The sequence below is a fragment of the Nanorana parkeri genome, unplaced genomic scaffold, assembly GCF_000935625.1.
Source record: "Nanorana parkeri isolate BGI_ZX_2015 unplaced genomic scaffold, ASM93562v1 scaffold351, whole genome shotgun sequence".
Classification (NCBI taxonomy): Eukaryota; Metazoa; Chordata; class Amphibia; order Anura; family Dicroglossidae; genus Nanorana; species Nanorana parkeri.
In genome coordinates, this window is record NW_017306619.1 from 607,546 (window position 1) to 621,198 (window position 13,653).

The following is a 13,653-nucleotide window of genomic DNA, read 5'->3' on the forward strand; positions in this document are numbered from 1 at the left end:
CTCAGCACCTCGTAGATATGTATTTTCTGGACAAATAAAGAACTAAGCAGTTTCCTGACCCTTCCACAAGTGAATTCCTATTCCACCTACCTGCCGATCTCCTCTTTAACCTCAAAGAAAGATTTTAGCTTCCGCCTCTTGGGAACAATCTTCGTGTCTTCTTCTTTCTCGTCTGAAAGTGAGAAAACTCCCATCATACACTCAGCACAGCTCGCGCTCCCTGGGATCAGGATGTCACTCTTGCCAAATCCCCGTTTAACTTTAAAAAGCCATTCTTGATCTTCAGTCAGTGACTCTGCCTAGGCTGAGATGATGTCATCAGTCTGCTGCAGGCAGGAGGAAGCATTTCCTCAGCCTCCCCTCCCCTCCCCCAGTGATCAGACTGCTGCAGGCTGGAAGAAGCATTTCCTCAGCCTCCCCTCCCCCAGTGATCAGTCTGCAACATTGTAACTTTGTAACAAAGTGAGAGGCTGCACAAGGGGGCTGATCTGTGCCTGACATTCGTGAATACAGTCAAGAACTGCAAAGGACTGTGTCAACTCTGAAACAGTGTCTCAGTCTCTGATAGTGGCAGCTATGGACCACGCCTGTGCAGTATGTACTTTTCTTTTACTACCCTGCTGTATACAGTAGCTACCTACTATCCATGTACAATAGATATTGGGAAATAATTACCCTCCTGCATAACCAGCTCAGCCTTGCAAGACACCTCTCCTCCGCCGTTCCTGGCCACGCAGGTGTACACCCCGCCATCTCCACGCACTGTGCTTCGTATGACCAGGGAGCACTTCCTGCCGTCTCTCACCAGCTGGAGGCGTTCACTGTCCTTCAGCAACGTGTTATCCTGCAGCAGAAGACACAGAAGCATCAAGCCTCATAGATACAAAGTTAGAGCTTCACCATCCAGACACGTTACAAACGTCAGACCATGTGACTGCTATGGGTCCAGAGAGAAGGAGGGGGACCCACACTGTCTAGCTATAATATTCTATATCTCTCTGGAAATGGCTTTAGAGATGAGAGATTATAGGTGAAGGCGGCCCCTTAAGAGTATGTCCAGGCAAGACTTTTTCTTTGATAGGTCTGGATAGGATAGAGAAGGATTAAAACTCGTATCGAGCTGATATCCAAGACTCATGTACAGAGATTACCCTATATTTATTGTCATGGTGATGACGGTTCTGTAAGCGGGATCTCCAGCAGGAGGAAGGAGGTCCTGATTCCTCTATATAGATCTTTATTATCACTAGAGGGATCTCCAGCAGGAGGAAGGAGGTCCTGATCCCTCTATATAGATCTTTATTATCACTAGAGGGATCCCCAGCAGGAGGAAGGAGGTCCTGATCCCTCTATATAGATCTTTATTATCACTAGAGGGGTCCCCAGCAGGAGGAAGGAGGTCCTGATCCCTCTATATAGATCTTTATTATCACTAGAGGGATCCCCAGCAGGAGGAAGGAGGTCCTGATTCCTCTATATAGATCTTTATTATCACTAGAGGGATCCCCAGCAGGAGGAAGGAGGTCCTGATTCCTCTATATAGATCTTTATATCACTAGAGGGATCCCCAGCAGGAGGAAGGAGGTCCTGATTCCTCTATATAAATCTTTATTATCACTAGAGGGATCTCCAGCAGGAGGAAGGAGGTCCTGATTCCTCTATATAGACATTTAGTGATCACTAGAGGGATCCCCAGCAGGAGGAAGGAGGTCCTGATCCCTCTATATAGATCGTTATTATCACTAGAAGGATCCCAGAAGGAGGAAGGAGGTCCTGATTCCTCTATATAGATCTTTATATCACTAGAGGGATCCCCAGCAGGAGGAAGGAGGTCCTGTTTCCTCTCTATAAATCTTTTTTTTCACAAGAGGGATCCCCAGCAGGAGGAAGGAGGTCCTGATTCCTCTATATAAATCTTTATTATCACTAGAGGGATCCCCAGCAGGAGGAAGGAGGTCCTGATTCCTCTATATAAATCTTTATTATCACTAGAGGGATCCCCAGCAGGAGGAAGGAGGTCCTGATCCCTCTATATAGATGTTTAATTATCACTAGAGGGGTCTCCAGCAGGAGGAAGAAGGTCCTGATCCCTCTATATAGATCTTTATTATCACTAGAGGGATCCCCAGCAGGAAGGAGGTCCTGATTCCTCTATATAGATCTTTATTATCACTAGAGGGATCCCCAGCAGGAGGAAGGAGGTCCTGATCCCTCTTGATCTTTAGTTAGATCCCCATTTAGAATACTGTGTCCAGTGGAGATCCAACTTACAAAAATATATTGATAGGAAAGAACAAGTCTATAGTTCAGGAGAGACTGCAGGAACTTAATATTTGCAGTTTTGAAGAATAAACGGAAAGGGGGGACATGACTTAAACCTTTAAACAAGGAGTGCGACATTGGGAAAGCCATTGTGAACCTTTCTCGTCAGAAGATCAATCTCATCAGGTGAGTTAACCTGAACTGAAAAGGGGAAGGGGGGGATTGGTTTAGGCACAAGGGAGCACCTGCAGATCATTCATCTTTGGTGTATGAGAAATAATGATTGCCAATTCTACAAATTGAAAGCTCACTTGGGTCCGGAATGGACTGATTGCACTTTGTACTTTATGCTAAGTGGATAACAAACTGGTTGCTATTGGTTACCATTGATCAAAAGGTTGCATGTGTTGGACTGTCTGTCGGACTTAATGAACGGACATTTTGCACTTTAAGTTGTAAAAAAACTGTTTACTATCGGTTACAATCATCTCTTCTCTATAAGTAACTGACGTCTCCTTGTTTCCTGTACAGGCCTTAAAATAATACTGACCCTACTGATGTATTCATAGAAATCTATCCGATCACTTCCAGTGTACCGTTCTACCTAATAACCAAATAATTACTTGCAGGGTGGACAGGGAGCAAACCTCGGCATTGCAGGGACTGTGTGGTGACTTTGCGCTCACCTTGTACCAGGTAACGGTCAGTGGGGGGCTCCCGTCTATAACGGCCTCAAACTGTGCCGTCTCCCCGCAGTTGGCGTGCACATCTTCTATAGTCACCTGCATATACGGGGGTCCTGCAAGACACAATACGTTGGACATTTTTTTTCAGCCGATCAACTGTCAACATTGAACATTTTTTTGGCAAGACGTGTTACAAACTTGCACCCGCCCGGTTCTGCTCCACGCTCCTGAAGGCTGCTGATGCAGCTGACCTGGGCGGGAAAAAGAAAGGGGGCATGGCCAGGGCCGGATTTCCCACAAGGCCAACCGAGGCCCGGCCTCGGGGCAGCAGGGAGTAGAGGGGCAGCAAGGAGTAGAGGGGCAGCAAGGAGTAGAGGGGCAGCAGGGAGTAGAGGGGCAGCAGGGGTGTGGAATTCCTATCTCCCGATGCCCAGGAAATGCGGGTGGTTGATTTCTACATTTTGCCCTGCTTTGGGCAAGCAGGGCTAAATGTAGAGCGGGGAAGCTGGCGTTCATTCTGTACAAGTGATTTAAAAAGTTTAAAAAACGAATAAGGAAAAATAAATAACTTAAAACCAACCCTGGCACCCCGCTGGGGGGAAATTTGACGGGGAAGGGGGCACTTTAAGGAACCTGGCCTTAGGGCAGCAGAGAGAGTAAATCCGGCCTTGGGCATGGCTACAAAGCTGAACATGGTCATATGCGTATGCTGGCATGGTGTCCTGAATCTCTAAATCAGCTAGATCAAGTACGCAAAGTGACCACACCGGTTTGGAGCTGCGTCCATGCTTGCCATGGTCATAGTCAGGATGTGAAGTTTGGTGGCTCTACAAAGTGTTGACTTTTTTTCGGGGTGGGGTTAATGCTTATACATCAGGCAAAATGATGATGCCTGATGAAGGGGATCTTGTGAGACCCCGAAACGTTGCTTTTTTGATGCATTGTGCTATGTTTCATGCGTCAATAAACAGACGCAATTGATTCATTTCTTGCAGTGCCGGTGTCTATGTTATCCCTTAATGCTTATACACATTTAAGACTTCTGGGCCTTAAATATTGTTAGGGTCACAAAAAAAATTATTTTGCGCCTACAAAGTGGTAGGCATGTTGTGTACATCACATGGTACAAACCCCCAAAAAATCCACTTTAAATTCCAGGTTGCAATGCAACAAAACAGGAAAAACACCAAGGGGGTGAATACTTTTGCAAGCCACTGTATACAAGAATGTAGTCAATCTGACATTTTGCACGTAGAGAACCAGTTGCTAAGTCATGATTTATAATAAGTTTATTGTTTCTTGTAAGGCAGGAAATTAAGATGTCCAGCGGGCCCTTGTACCGCATTAAAACTTTCTTCCATATCCTAAACATCGTCGGCCTTATCCTGCGCCAATATAATTTTATTAAACTCCCCGCAAGCTGCTGTTATTAATAAATGAGTCAGGCCTCCAGATGCCATTAACGTGATTTAAGGACAATTAAATAATCATCGTGTTATTTTTGCTTCAGTAAAGCTTAAATATATGGATTCATCTGCCTGGAAGAATACACTTCACAATTACTTGTATTCCGACTGTCATTCCGACATCCCGCGAGGAACGGAAAATTTCCATGAAAAATAAAAAAAAAGGTATGAAAAACGACTTTCCTTTGTGAAATAGTCCTTAGCAATTTGTAGATTTAATTAAATAGACTTTAATATGATAAAACATCATTTAGAGCTGTATATTGCAAGTACAAAGTGTAGCGCTTACATCAACAGACTCAAACACGTGCCGAGAATAAACCTTCGTGACAAATACAGTATCTCCCAGACGTGAGTACGCCCCTCACATTGGATGATATCATGTCATATGACGACACAGAAGAGATGACACTTTGCTACAATGTAAAGTAGTGAGTGTACAGCTTGTATATCGGTGTACATTTGCTGTCCCCTCCAAATAACTCAACACACAGCCATTAATGTCTAAACCGCCGGCAACAAAAGTGAGTACTAAGTGGGCCAAAAGTGTCAATATTTTGTGTGGCCGCCATTATTTTCCAGCACTGCCTTAACCCTCTTGGGCATGGAGTTCACCAGAGCTTCACAGGTTGCCACTGGAGTCCTCTTCCACTCCTCCATGAAGACATCACGCAGCTGGTGGAGGTTAGAGACCTTGCGCTCCTCCACCTTCCGTTTGAGGATGCCCCACAGATGCTCAATAGGGTTTAGGTCTGGAGACATGCTTGGCCAGTCCATCACCTTTACCCTCAGCTTCTTTAGCAAGGAAGTGGTCGTCTTGGAGGTGTGTTTGGGGTCGTTATCACCCCAACTGACTGGCGGAACGGACAGGGGAGGGGCCGGGTACAGCTGGGTCTGCCTCTAGATAGGCAGAGCCAGCTGTCAGTCACGCAGCTGGGCGGATCCCGGCATAATTGTCGGGATGCGCTTCAGCTGCGGCGTCTCAGTATACCGCGAGCTACAGGTGGCGGTATACTGAGCCTAGGGTGACGGGAGGACGCCTAGTTTGTGTCCCCCCGTTAACCTAAGGAGAACTATGGGGAAAAGCCTTAACCCCATACTTCTCCTTTACCTAATTTAAGAAATTGCTGTCCACCCCTCCGGTGCTGAACTATAGAAGGCTGTTTAACCATTGACACTGTCAGCAGCAGAGGCTTTCACCATAATATAATGACCAATTTCCTAAATCCTAAACACACTCATCTCCTTTTCCTAAATTTTTGTCGGTTCCATTTTATGTTTTCTTTTTTTATCTGTAGTTTTGCCTTGTAAGTTTTTAGACCAGGTGTAGGCAACCTTGGCACTTCAGCTTTAGTGAAACCACAAATCCCATCATACATCTGTCTATGGGAGCCATGTCTGTGGCTGTCAGAGTCTTGCTAAGCCCCATTGGACTTGTAGTTTAACCACAGTTGGAGGGTTGAGGTTGCCTACCCCTGGTTTACTTTATAGCTGGAGGTCTGAGGTTGTCTACCTCTGCTTTAGAGCTGGAGTTCCGAGGTTGCCCACCTCTGGTTTAGAGCTGGAGGGCTGAGGTTGCCTACCTCTAGTTTAGAGCTGGAGGGGTGAGGTTGCCTACACCTGGTTTAGAGCTGGAGGTCCGAGGTTGTCTAACTCTGCTTTAGAGCTGGAGGGGTGAGGTTGCCTACCTCTAGTTTAGAGCTGGAGGGGTGAGGTTGCCTACCTCTAGTTTAGAGCTGGAGGGGTGAGGTTGCCTACCTCTAGTTTAGAGCTGGAGGGGTGAGGTTGCCTACCTCTGGTTTAGAGCTGGAGGGGTGAGGTTGCCTACCTCTAGTTTAGAGCTGGAAGGGTGAGGTTGCCTACCTCTAGTTTAGAGCTGGAGGGGTGAGGTTGCCTACCTCTAGTTTAGAGCTGGAGTTCCGAGGTTGCCCACCTCTGGTATAGAGCTGGAGGGCTGAGGTTGCCTACACCTGGTTTAGAGCTGGAGGTCCGAGGTTGTCGAGCTGGAGGGGCGAGGTTGCCTACCTCTAGTTTAGAGCTGGAGGTCTAAGGTTGCCTACCTCTGGTTTAGAGCTGGAGGCCCGAGGTTGTCTAACTCTGCTTTAGAGCTGGAGGGGTGAGGTTGCCTACCTCTGGTTAAGAGCTGGAGGGCCGAGGTTGCCTACCTCTGGTTTAGAGCTAGAGGGCTAAGGTTGCCTACCTCTGGTTCAGAGCTGGAGGGCCGAGGTTGCCTACCTCTGGTTTAGAGCTAGAGGGCTGAGGTTGCCTACACCTGGTTTAGAGCTGGAGGGCCGAGGTTGCCTACCTCTGGTTCAGAGCTGGAGGGACGAGGTTGCCTACCTCTGGTTCAGAGCTGGAGGGGTGAGGCTGCCTACCTCTGGTTTAGAGCAGGAGGGCCATGGTTGCCTACTTCTGGTTTAGAGCTTAAGGGATGAGGTTGTTCTTTTATCTCTTTTGGATCTTTACGTTTTATAAGCCGGTAGAGCCATGACACCTTAGCACTAACTTTATTATTTTATTTTACTCTGGTCCAAAAAGCAGATGCAAAGCACTTTTATAAAAACTCTATTTATTCTTTTAGAATGTCTCTGCAATGCCTTCCATAAGAGATGAAGATTGTGATCTCCAAAAGGCTTCTATGGAAACACATCTATCTGCATTTTGCTGGATTGTACTGGATGTGACTGTCATCTTTCTATCTAACTCTTTCTCTATAATTTAATGGAAAATTGAATATACCTTTCCTGGTTAAAAGCTGAACTCCGGGAAGAATGATACTGGATGTGTAAAGTATTACTTAAAAGCTGAGTGTTATGTGCACAGGGCGGCTGCAAAGCATAACAATCTTACCATGCAGCATGTTGCCTCCTATACATAACACTCGGCTTCCAGGCACCGCAGTGGGTGAGGGATGTAACCTGAGCAGTGACGTGCTCCGTTCGCATCCCTGACAATTTGCCCATTCATGAAATGCCTTGTATTTTATGAATACAATGGGTTCTGGGATTGGAGGAGAGGAGGGGGCAGGGATGCAACATCCACGCTCGGCCTCCAATCACAGAACGCCTTGTATTTTTATATATATATATATATATATATATATATATATACAAGGCATTTTGTGAATGGGCAAGTAGTGAGGAGAGGTGGGGATGCTACTGGAGCACTTCACTGCTTGAGTCACATCTCTCACTCCCTGCAGCATCCGGAAGACTGGTGCTGGTGCAGGAGCCCCCATGCTGCAAGGTAACATTTTTATACTTTGCACCCACCCTCCACACATAGAGCATTATAATGTGTTTTTTTTAACCAAGTTGTTTGATGAAGTGCTGAGTCTGTCAGCAACATTCCTGTGCTGTGGTCAGGGATATCCTTATAATACAGCGGTTTTAGGCTATTGCCTCAGGCGGTATCTCTAAGGGTCACGTGGGGATGGGTAGGTGGGGGGAGGCAGGTAGAGTGGCATGGTCACTCTTCTGCACAATGTTAGCAGTGTGCCTGCTGCCCCCTTTTTGGCCAGAGAGTCCCAGGTTACTAAGAGCAACCTGGGATGCTCTTGCCGCCGTCCCGCTCAGCTCCTGCCAACCAGTGACATCGTTGGTTGGCAGGAGCTGAGTGGGATGCTCTGGCCAGTGTCCCACCCAGCACCTGGCAACCAGTGACGTCACTGCCCCCCAGTCAGCGTGCACCACTGCTACTCCCAACCTCAGGTGGCGAATAGGATAAGGACACCCCTGGCTGTGGCCCTCCATCAGCCATTAAAGAAGAACTGAACTCAAGAAGCTGTGCCCCGAAACAAAAAGGCTGGTAGAAAGGACTAGTCATCAGCATTGCCTGTGGTCTCCATGTAGGTGATCTTTTCCCCATTATTAACTTACTATGCCTTGCTCTGCACTGTCTCTGTATGGACACAGCCAATTTGGTAGAGGCAGGGCTTTGCTTCCTCATGTTAGAGCCTCCAGCAAGGAGAACAGTGAGCAACACAATAGTGACACCAAACCTCACCCCAAATGTCTTGAGAACTAGCAGTCAGAGGCAGCGGCGCCCTAGATCGCTACAGATGTACAGCTATGAGGCTGAAGAACAGGAGTGCCTAGACACCTTCACATGCCAGGAACTTGAAGTACACGGCTATAGTTCAGGAGAAATTAAAGACGAGGTGTTCATTTTTCAAGTTATTGCCTCTATACAGACACATGGCGCAGAACAAGGCATGCTAATGGGGAAAAGATCACCTGCAGGAATGACCAGAGGTGGTACTCTTGATTAGTCTTTTGCCCTCCACCTGACTTTTTTTGGGCAGTGTTGTTGGTGTAGAACACCAACAACACTAAACCAGTCTCTGTGTCCACCTGTAGCTGACTGGGTTAAACTAAAAATCAGTATGCCTTTCCTGTCTGTGGCACCACCTGCTCATAGTTCATCGACCCTTTCCACATAAAGAGCTCTGTCTTTATTGCCCACCTCCTATAAAGCATCTCAATCCCAATTGTGTCCCCAATGGAAAGTCCATCCCTTGTGCTTTCCCCCAACATACCAGGACATGAGTGTCAGGGTAAAGCAAATAACACACGTATAGCATAAAGATCATGACCTTAAGCATTTCTTTAACAATAAAATACATATTTCACAAAAAGATATATTATTAAAATAAATATTACTTTGGGGCTCAAAAGCCTACAGACAAAGCCATGACCTTGAAATAACCCTGCATTTCCCTCTATAGTGTCTTGGTGGCTGCTGAGCATATAACACTTTTAAACAGTAACAAATAAAAGTAACAACTACTGAAAATTATTCTCTGGCTGACTAAAGAAATATTTTAAACAACTTAAACATTCCAAGCATTGCAGGTGTAGAATTTCTGCCTCAAGACCAAAAATCTAAACCAATGATCGGCCATGTTTAATTTATTTTTCTACCTGAAAATAAAAGAGGGTTAAAGGAGAACTATGGCGTCAGGGCTTTTCCCCAAAGTTCTCCTTAGGGTAACGGGAGGACACAAACTAGCGCCCTCCCGTCACCCTAGGCTCAGTATACCGCTAGCTGTAGCCCGCGGTATACTGAGACGCCGCAGCTGAAGCGGATCCCGACAATTGTGCCGGGATCCGCCCAGCTGCGTGACTGACAGCTGGCTCTGCCTATCTAGAGGCAGAGCCAGCTGTACCCGCCCCCTCGCCCGTCCAATCCACCAGTCAGCGCTGGCGGATCGGAGCGGGGGGAATCCAGCCCCTCCCCTGTCACGGCAGAGAGCCGTGACAGGATCGAGAGGTGAGCGAACGCCGTTATGTGTTCACTCACCTCCCGATCTACTGAGCCGACCTGTGACAGTCTCATTGTCACAGGTTGGCTAGAACTATGAGGTGAGTGAAAAGCACTCCCCCTCATAGTTCTCCTTTAAAGAACTGGACAGTCCTGGTGGACTAAATGTCCCTCGGGATTCACTGGGTCTTGGAAATTTCCTAGCAGCCAAAGTTCCACCGGTGAACGGGTGGTGGTGGGGGTTATAGGGATCAGTTTTATCCATAGCAAGGCATGACTGCCAAAGAATGGTGAGGTCCCTCCATTCAAATGCAATAAGGAATTTGGGCCGGATGTAGACTATATTTATTGACATTTACATCAAAAGCAATTTAGATATCGGCACATGAGATGAAAAGTAACCGCATATCAGTCACAGACTCACTGCAATTCTATCAACTGCTTCAAAAGATGATTCTATTCCAGCTTGATACAAAAAGGGTCCATCATAGCAACATAAGTCCATTTAATAAAAATGTATCAATTAAAAAAATTATAATATCACAATATTTTAAACCAAACTGATCCTCTTAGAGTGTTGTTACTACGCAGTGATACCTTATTACAACGTTAAAACTCCCATTATAGACAACTCTAAGTTTAAAGGAGAACTTTGGGGTCAGGGCTTTTCCCCATAGTTCTCCTTAGGGTAACGGGAGGACACAAACTAGCGTCCTCCCGTCACCCTAGGCTCAGTATACCACGAGCTATCGCTCCGCCTATCTAGAGGCAGAGCCAGCTGTACCCGCCCCCTCCCCGTCCGTTCCGCCAGTCAGCGCTGGCGAATCGGAGCGAGGGGAATCCAGCCCCTCCCCTGTCACTGCAGAGAGCCGTGACAGGATCGAGAGGTGAGCGAACGCCGGTATGTGTTCCCTCACTTCCCGATCTACTGAGCCGACCTCTGACAGTCTCATTGTCACAGGTCGGCTAGAACTATGAGGTGAGTGAAAAGCACCACCCTCATAGTTCTCCTTTAAGAAAAATGTAATTCAGCCAAGTGACACAATCGATTAACACCCGTTACAGAACCCGGGGGAAAATTCTAACATTTCCTAAATCGAGGCATCGTTAAAAAATGAATTAATTGAAATAAAAGCCACACTGTCAAATACTTTTTGCCACCTCAAGCTACAACTCCCAGCATTCCCAACATTTGTTAAATTCTTTTTTTTGATGCATTATTATTAAGACCCCGCTCACACTGAGCGATTTATCGTGCGATTTCAGCTCCAAAATCGCTCAAATATCAGCTCAATGTCGCTCAGTGTAGCTCGTCCAATGCATTTCAATGGAGCTGTTCACATCTCACAGCTCACTGTCGCCTGTAGCTTGTCGCTCATACATGACCTATTTTTCAGCGGATTTTGTGCGATTTGGCCCAATAGAGTTTAAAGGAGAACTATGGGGTCAGGGCTTTTCCCCATAGTTCTCCTTAGGGTAACGGCAGGACACAAACTAGCGTTCTCCCGTCACCCTAGGCTCAGTATACCGCGAGCTGTAGCTCACTATATACTGAGACGCCGCAGTATATAGCGCGAGCTGCTGCTGCTCGCGGGATCCGCCTAGCTGCGTGACTGACAGCTGGCTCTGCCTATCTAGAGGCAGAGCCAGCTGTACCCGCCCCCTCCCCCGTCCGATCTGCCAGTCAGCGCTGGAGGATCGGAGCGGCGAGGGGGGAATCCAGCCCCTCCCCTGCAGAGAGCCGTGACAGGATGGAGAGGTGAGCGAACGCCGGTATGTGTTCTCTCACTTCCCGATCTACTGAGCCGACCTGTGACAGTCTCATTGTCACAAGTCGGCTAGAACTATGAGGTGAGTGAAAAGCCCCTCCCCCTCATAGTTCTCCTTTAATGGTGTAGCTCAATGTCGCGCTACAGAAGTGTCACTTATGCACAGAAATATAAGAAGGAAGGAATGATGTCACATCAAGACTGCTTTTGATTGGTTACAGCCCAATGTAGCAGCTATGAAGTCTCTGTGAAAAGTCGCGCGACAAAATGTGCACTGTAATTCAAAGTAGCTCAATGTCGCTCAGCTCAAAATTTTTTGGATGTAGCTCGGTGTGAACGGGGTCTTTAGGGGGAGGCAACCCTGGCACTCCAGCAGTGCTGAAACTACAATTCCTATCATGGGAATCGTGATAGGAATTGTGATCACCTCTGGGTGTCATTGCTTGTGCATGCCAGAGACCTGCAATGCCTCATGGGACGTGTAGTCCCACAACAACTGGAGTGCCGAGGTTGCTGACCCCTGCATTACTATAAAGTAGTCATGTTGCTTCTATATACACATCGACCTATCCAACAATTAGCCAAAAAGGCAATGACTGCGTGCAAAGTTCTGTAACCCGTGGCAACCCAGAAAACTAATGTGATTTCTGATTTGTCGCCGTGGATTGGTTTGCTGCTTCTAAACTGCCCCCAAAAATGACTCATTTGTAATCATAGCGAACGCGCTGCAAGCGAATGAACAAACATTTTAATTGAAAATCGTGATTTAATTTTATGTTAAGTGCATTTTAGATTTAATTAAAAATACATTTTTGATTATAATGTGAAAACAATTATTTATTTATATATTATAGTTTGAAAAGGATTCAGATTCGGATTATTGAAGGCCGGGAGATTCCTCCTATTCGAGAAGCCCATGCACCCATCAAAGTCTAGCACTGGTATAGAAATCCTCCAGCAGGCTGGGAGATTGCTTCCATTCGGGAAGCCCATGCACCCATCAAAGTCTAGCATCTGTTTAGAAAGCCTCCAGCAGACTGGGAGGTTCCTCCGATTCCAGAAGCCCATGCACCCATCAAAGCCTAGCATTGGTATAGAAGTCCTCGAGCAGGCTGGGAGATTCCTCCCATTCGGGAAGCCCATGCACCCATCAAAGCCTAGCATTGGTATAGAAGTCCTCGAGCAGGCTGGGAGATTCCTCCCATTCGGGAAGCCCATGCACCCATCAAAGTCTAGCATTGGTATAGAAATCCTCCTGCAGGCTGGGAGATTCCTCCCATTCGGGAAGCCCATGCACCCATCAAAGTCTAGCATTGGTATAGAAATCCTCCTGCAGGCTGGGAGATTCCTCCCATTCGGGAAACCCATGCACCCATCAAAGCCTAGCATTGTTATAGAAGTCCTCCTGCAGGCTGGTTGATTCCTCCCATCCCGGCAACCCATGCATGTTGCGCCCACCAGGTTGGAAATCTTTTGCAAAGGGGGCAATACCCAAACTGTTAGAACGGCTGCGCGCCCCTGGGAGAGATTTGGAAGCAGCTAGGTACTGCTTGCAGGGTAGTGAGGCTGAGTCTGTCCAGCTTTACTGCAAGTAATACCAATGCCCTAGATGAAGCGCAGCTTCTACCCAGCCCTTGCCACGCAGGTCTTGGCATTAGTGAGACTCCCTTTGAATCTGGCAGTTGCGGTTTGCCTGCCGCACGGCGATGCCAGCCAGCTCCCCATGGCACACCACCCCTCTCTTCCTACTCACTTGTCCCCTTGCCATCCTCCAGCGTCAGGTAAGTGGTGTCGGTGGTCTCGATGTAAACTTGGCTGTGGATATTCCAGAGCTGGGAGCCCGGTCTCCCGCGGTACCACTCCGCTGCATCCATCTGAAGCCTGGAGAAAAGGGAAACAAAATTATAAAAGGACGTCTTTCTTTTTTTTTTGTGTTTTTTTCAGCAGCTATTTTTAAACCCGGTATGTGACTAAGACAAGCAATCTGCTCGCAGGAGGAGAGAGAATGACATCCTACCTCTCGTCTGCTGCCGTTCTGTAATTTTCCCCTCTTTTTCCTTTATCCTGTGCATGTTCTATCACAGACGCACGGCAGCGGGGCCTGGTGTGCATAATAACACAGCCGGCTCGGGAAGGGTTAACGAGCATCCACGAAATGCGGAGGGCTTAACCCCTTCGCCGCCGCCTCCTCCATCACACACTGCAGAG

The 13,653-nt window shown here is 47.3% G+C and overlaps 1 protein-coding gene across 1 annotated transcript in view; it reads right to left on the minus strand.

The window, feature by feature from the left end:
- Window positions 1-13,647, minus strand: part of LOC108788779 (obscurin-like) — a 47,009-nt gene extending 33,362 nt beyond the window's left edge. Inside the window, exons 1-5 of the mRNA XM_018558636.1 lie at window positions 13,463-13,647; window positions 13,199-13,326; window positions 2,949-3,061; window positions 676-844; window positions 91-172 (exon numbers count right to left, since the gene is read on the minus strand). Of these exons, the coding sequence (XP_018414138.1) occupies window positions 91-172; window positions 676-844; window positions 2,949-3,061; window positions 13,199-13,326; window positions 13,463-13,593 (623 nt within the window). The 5' untranslated portion in view covers window positions 13,594-13,647. The remainder of the gene's footprint in view (window positions 1-90; window positions 173-675; window positions 845-2,948; window positions 3,062-13,198; window positions 13,327-13,462) is intronic.
- Between the last annotated feature and the right edge of the window lie 6 nt (window positions 13,648-13,653).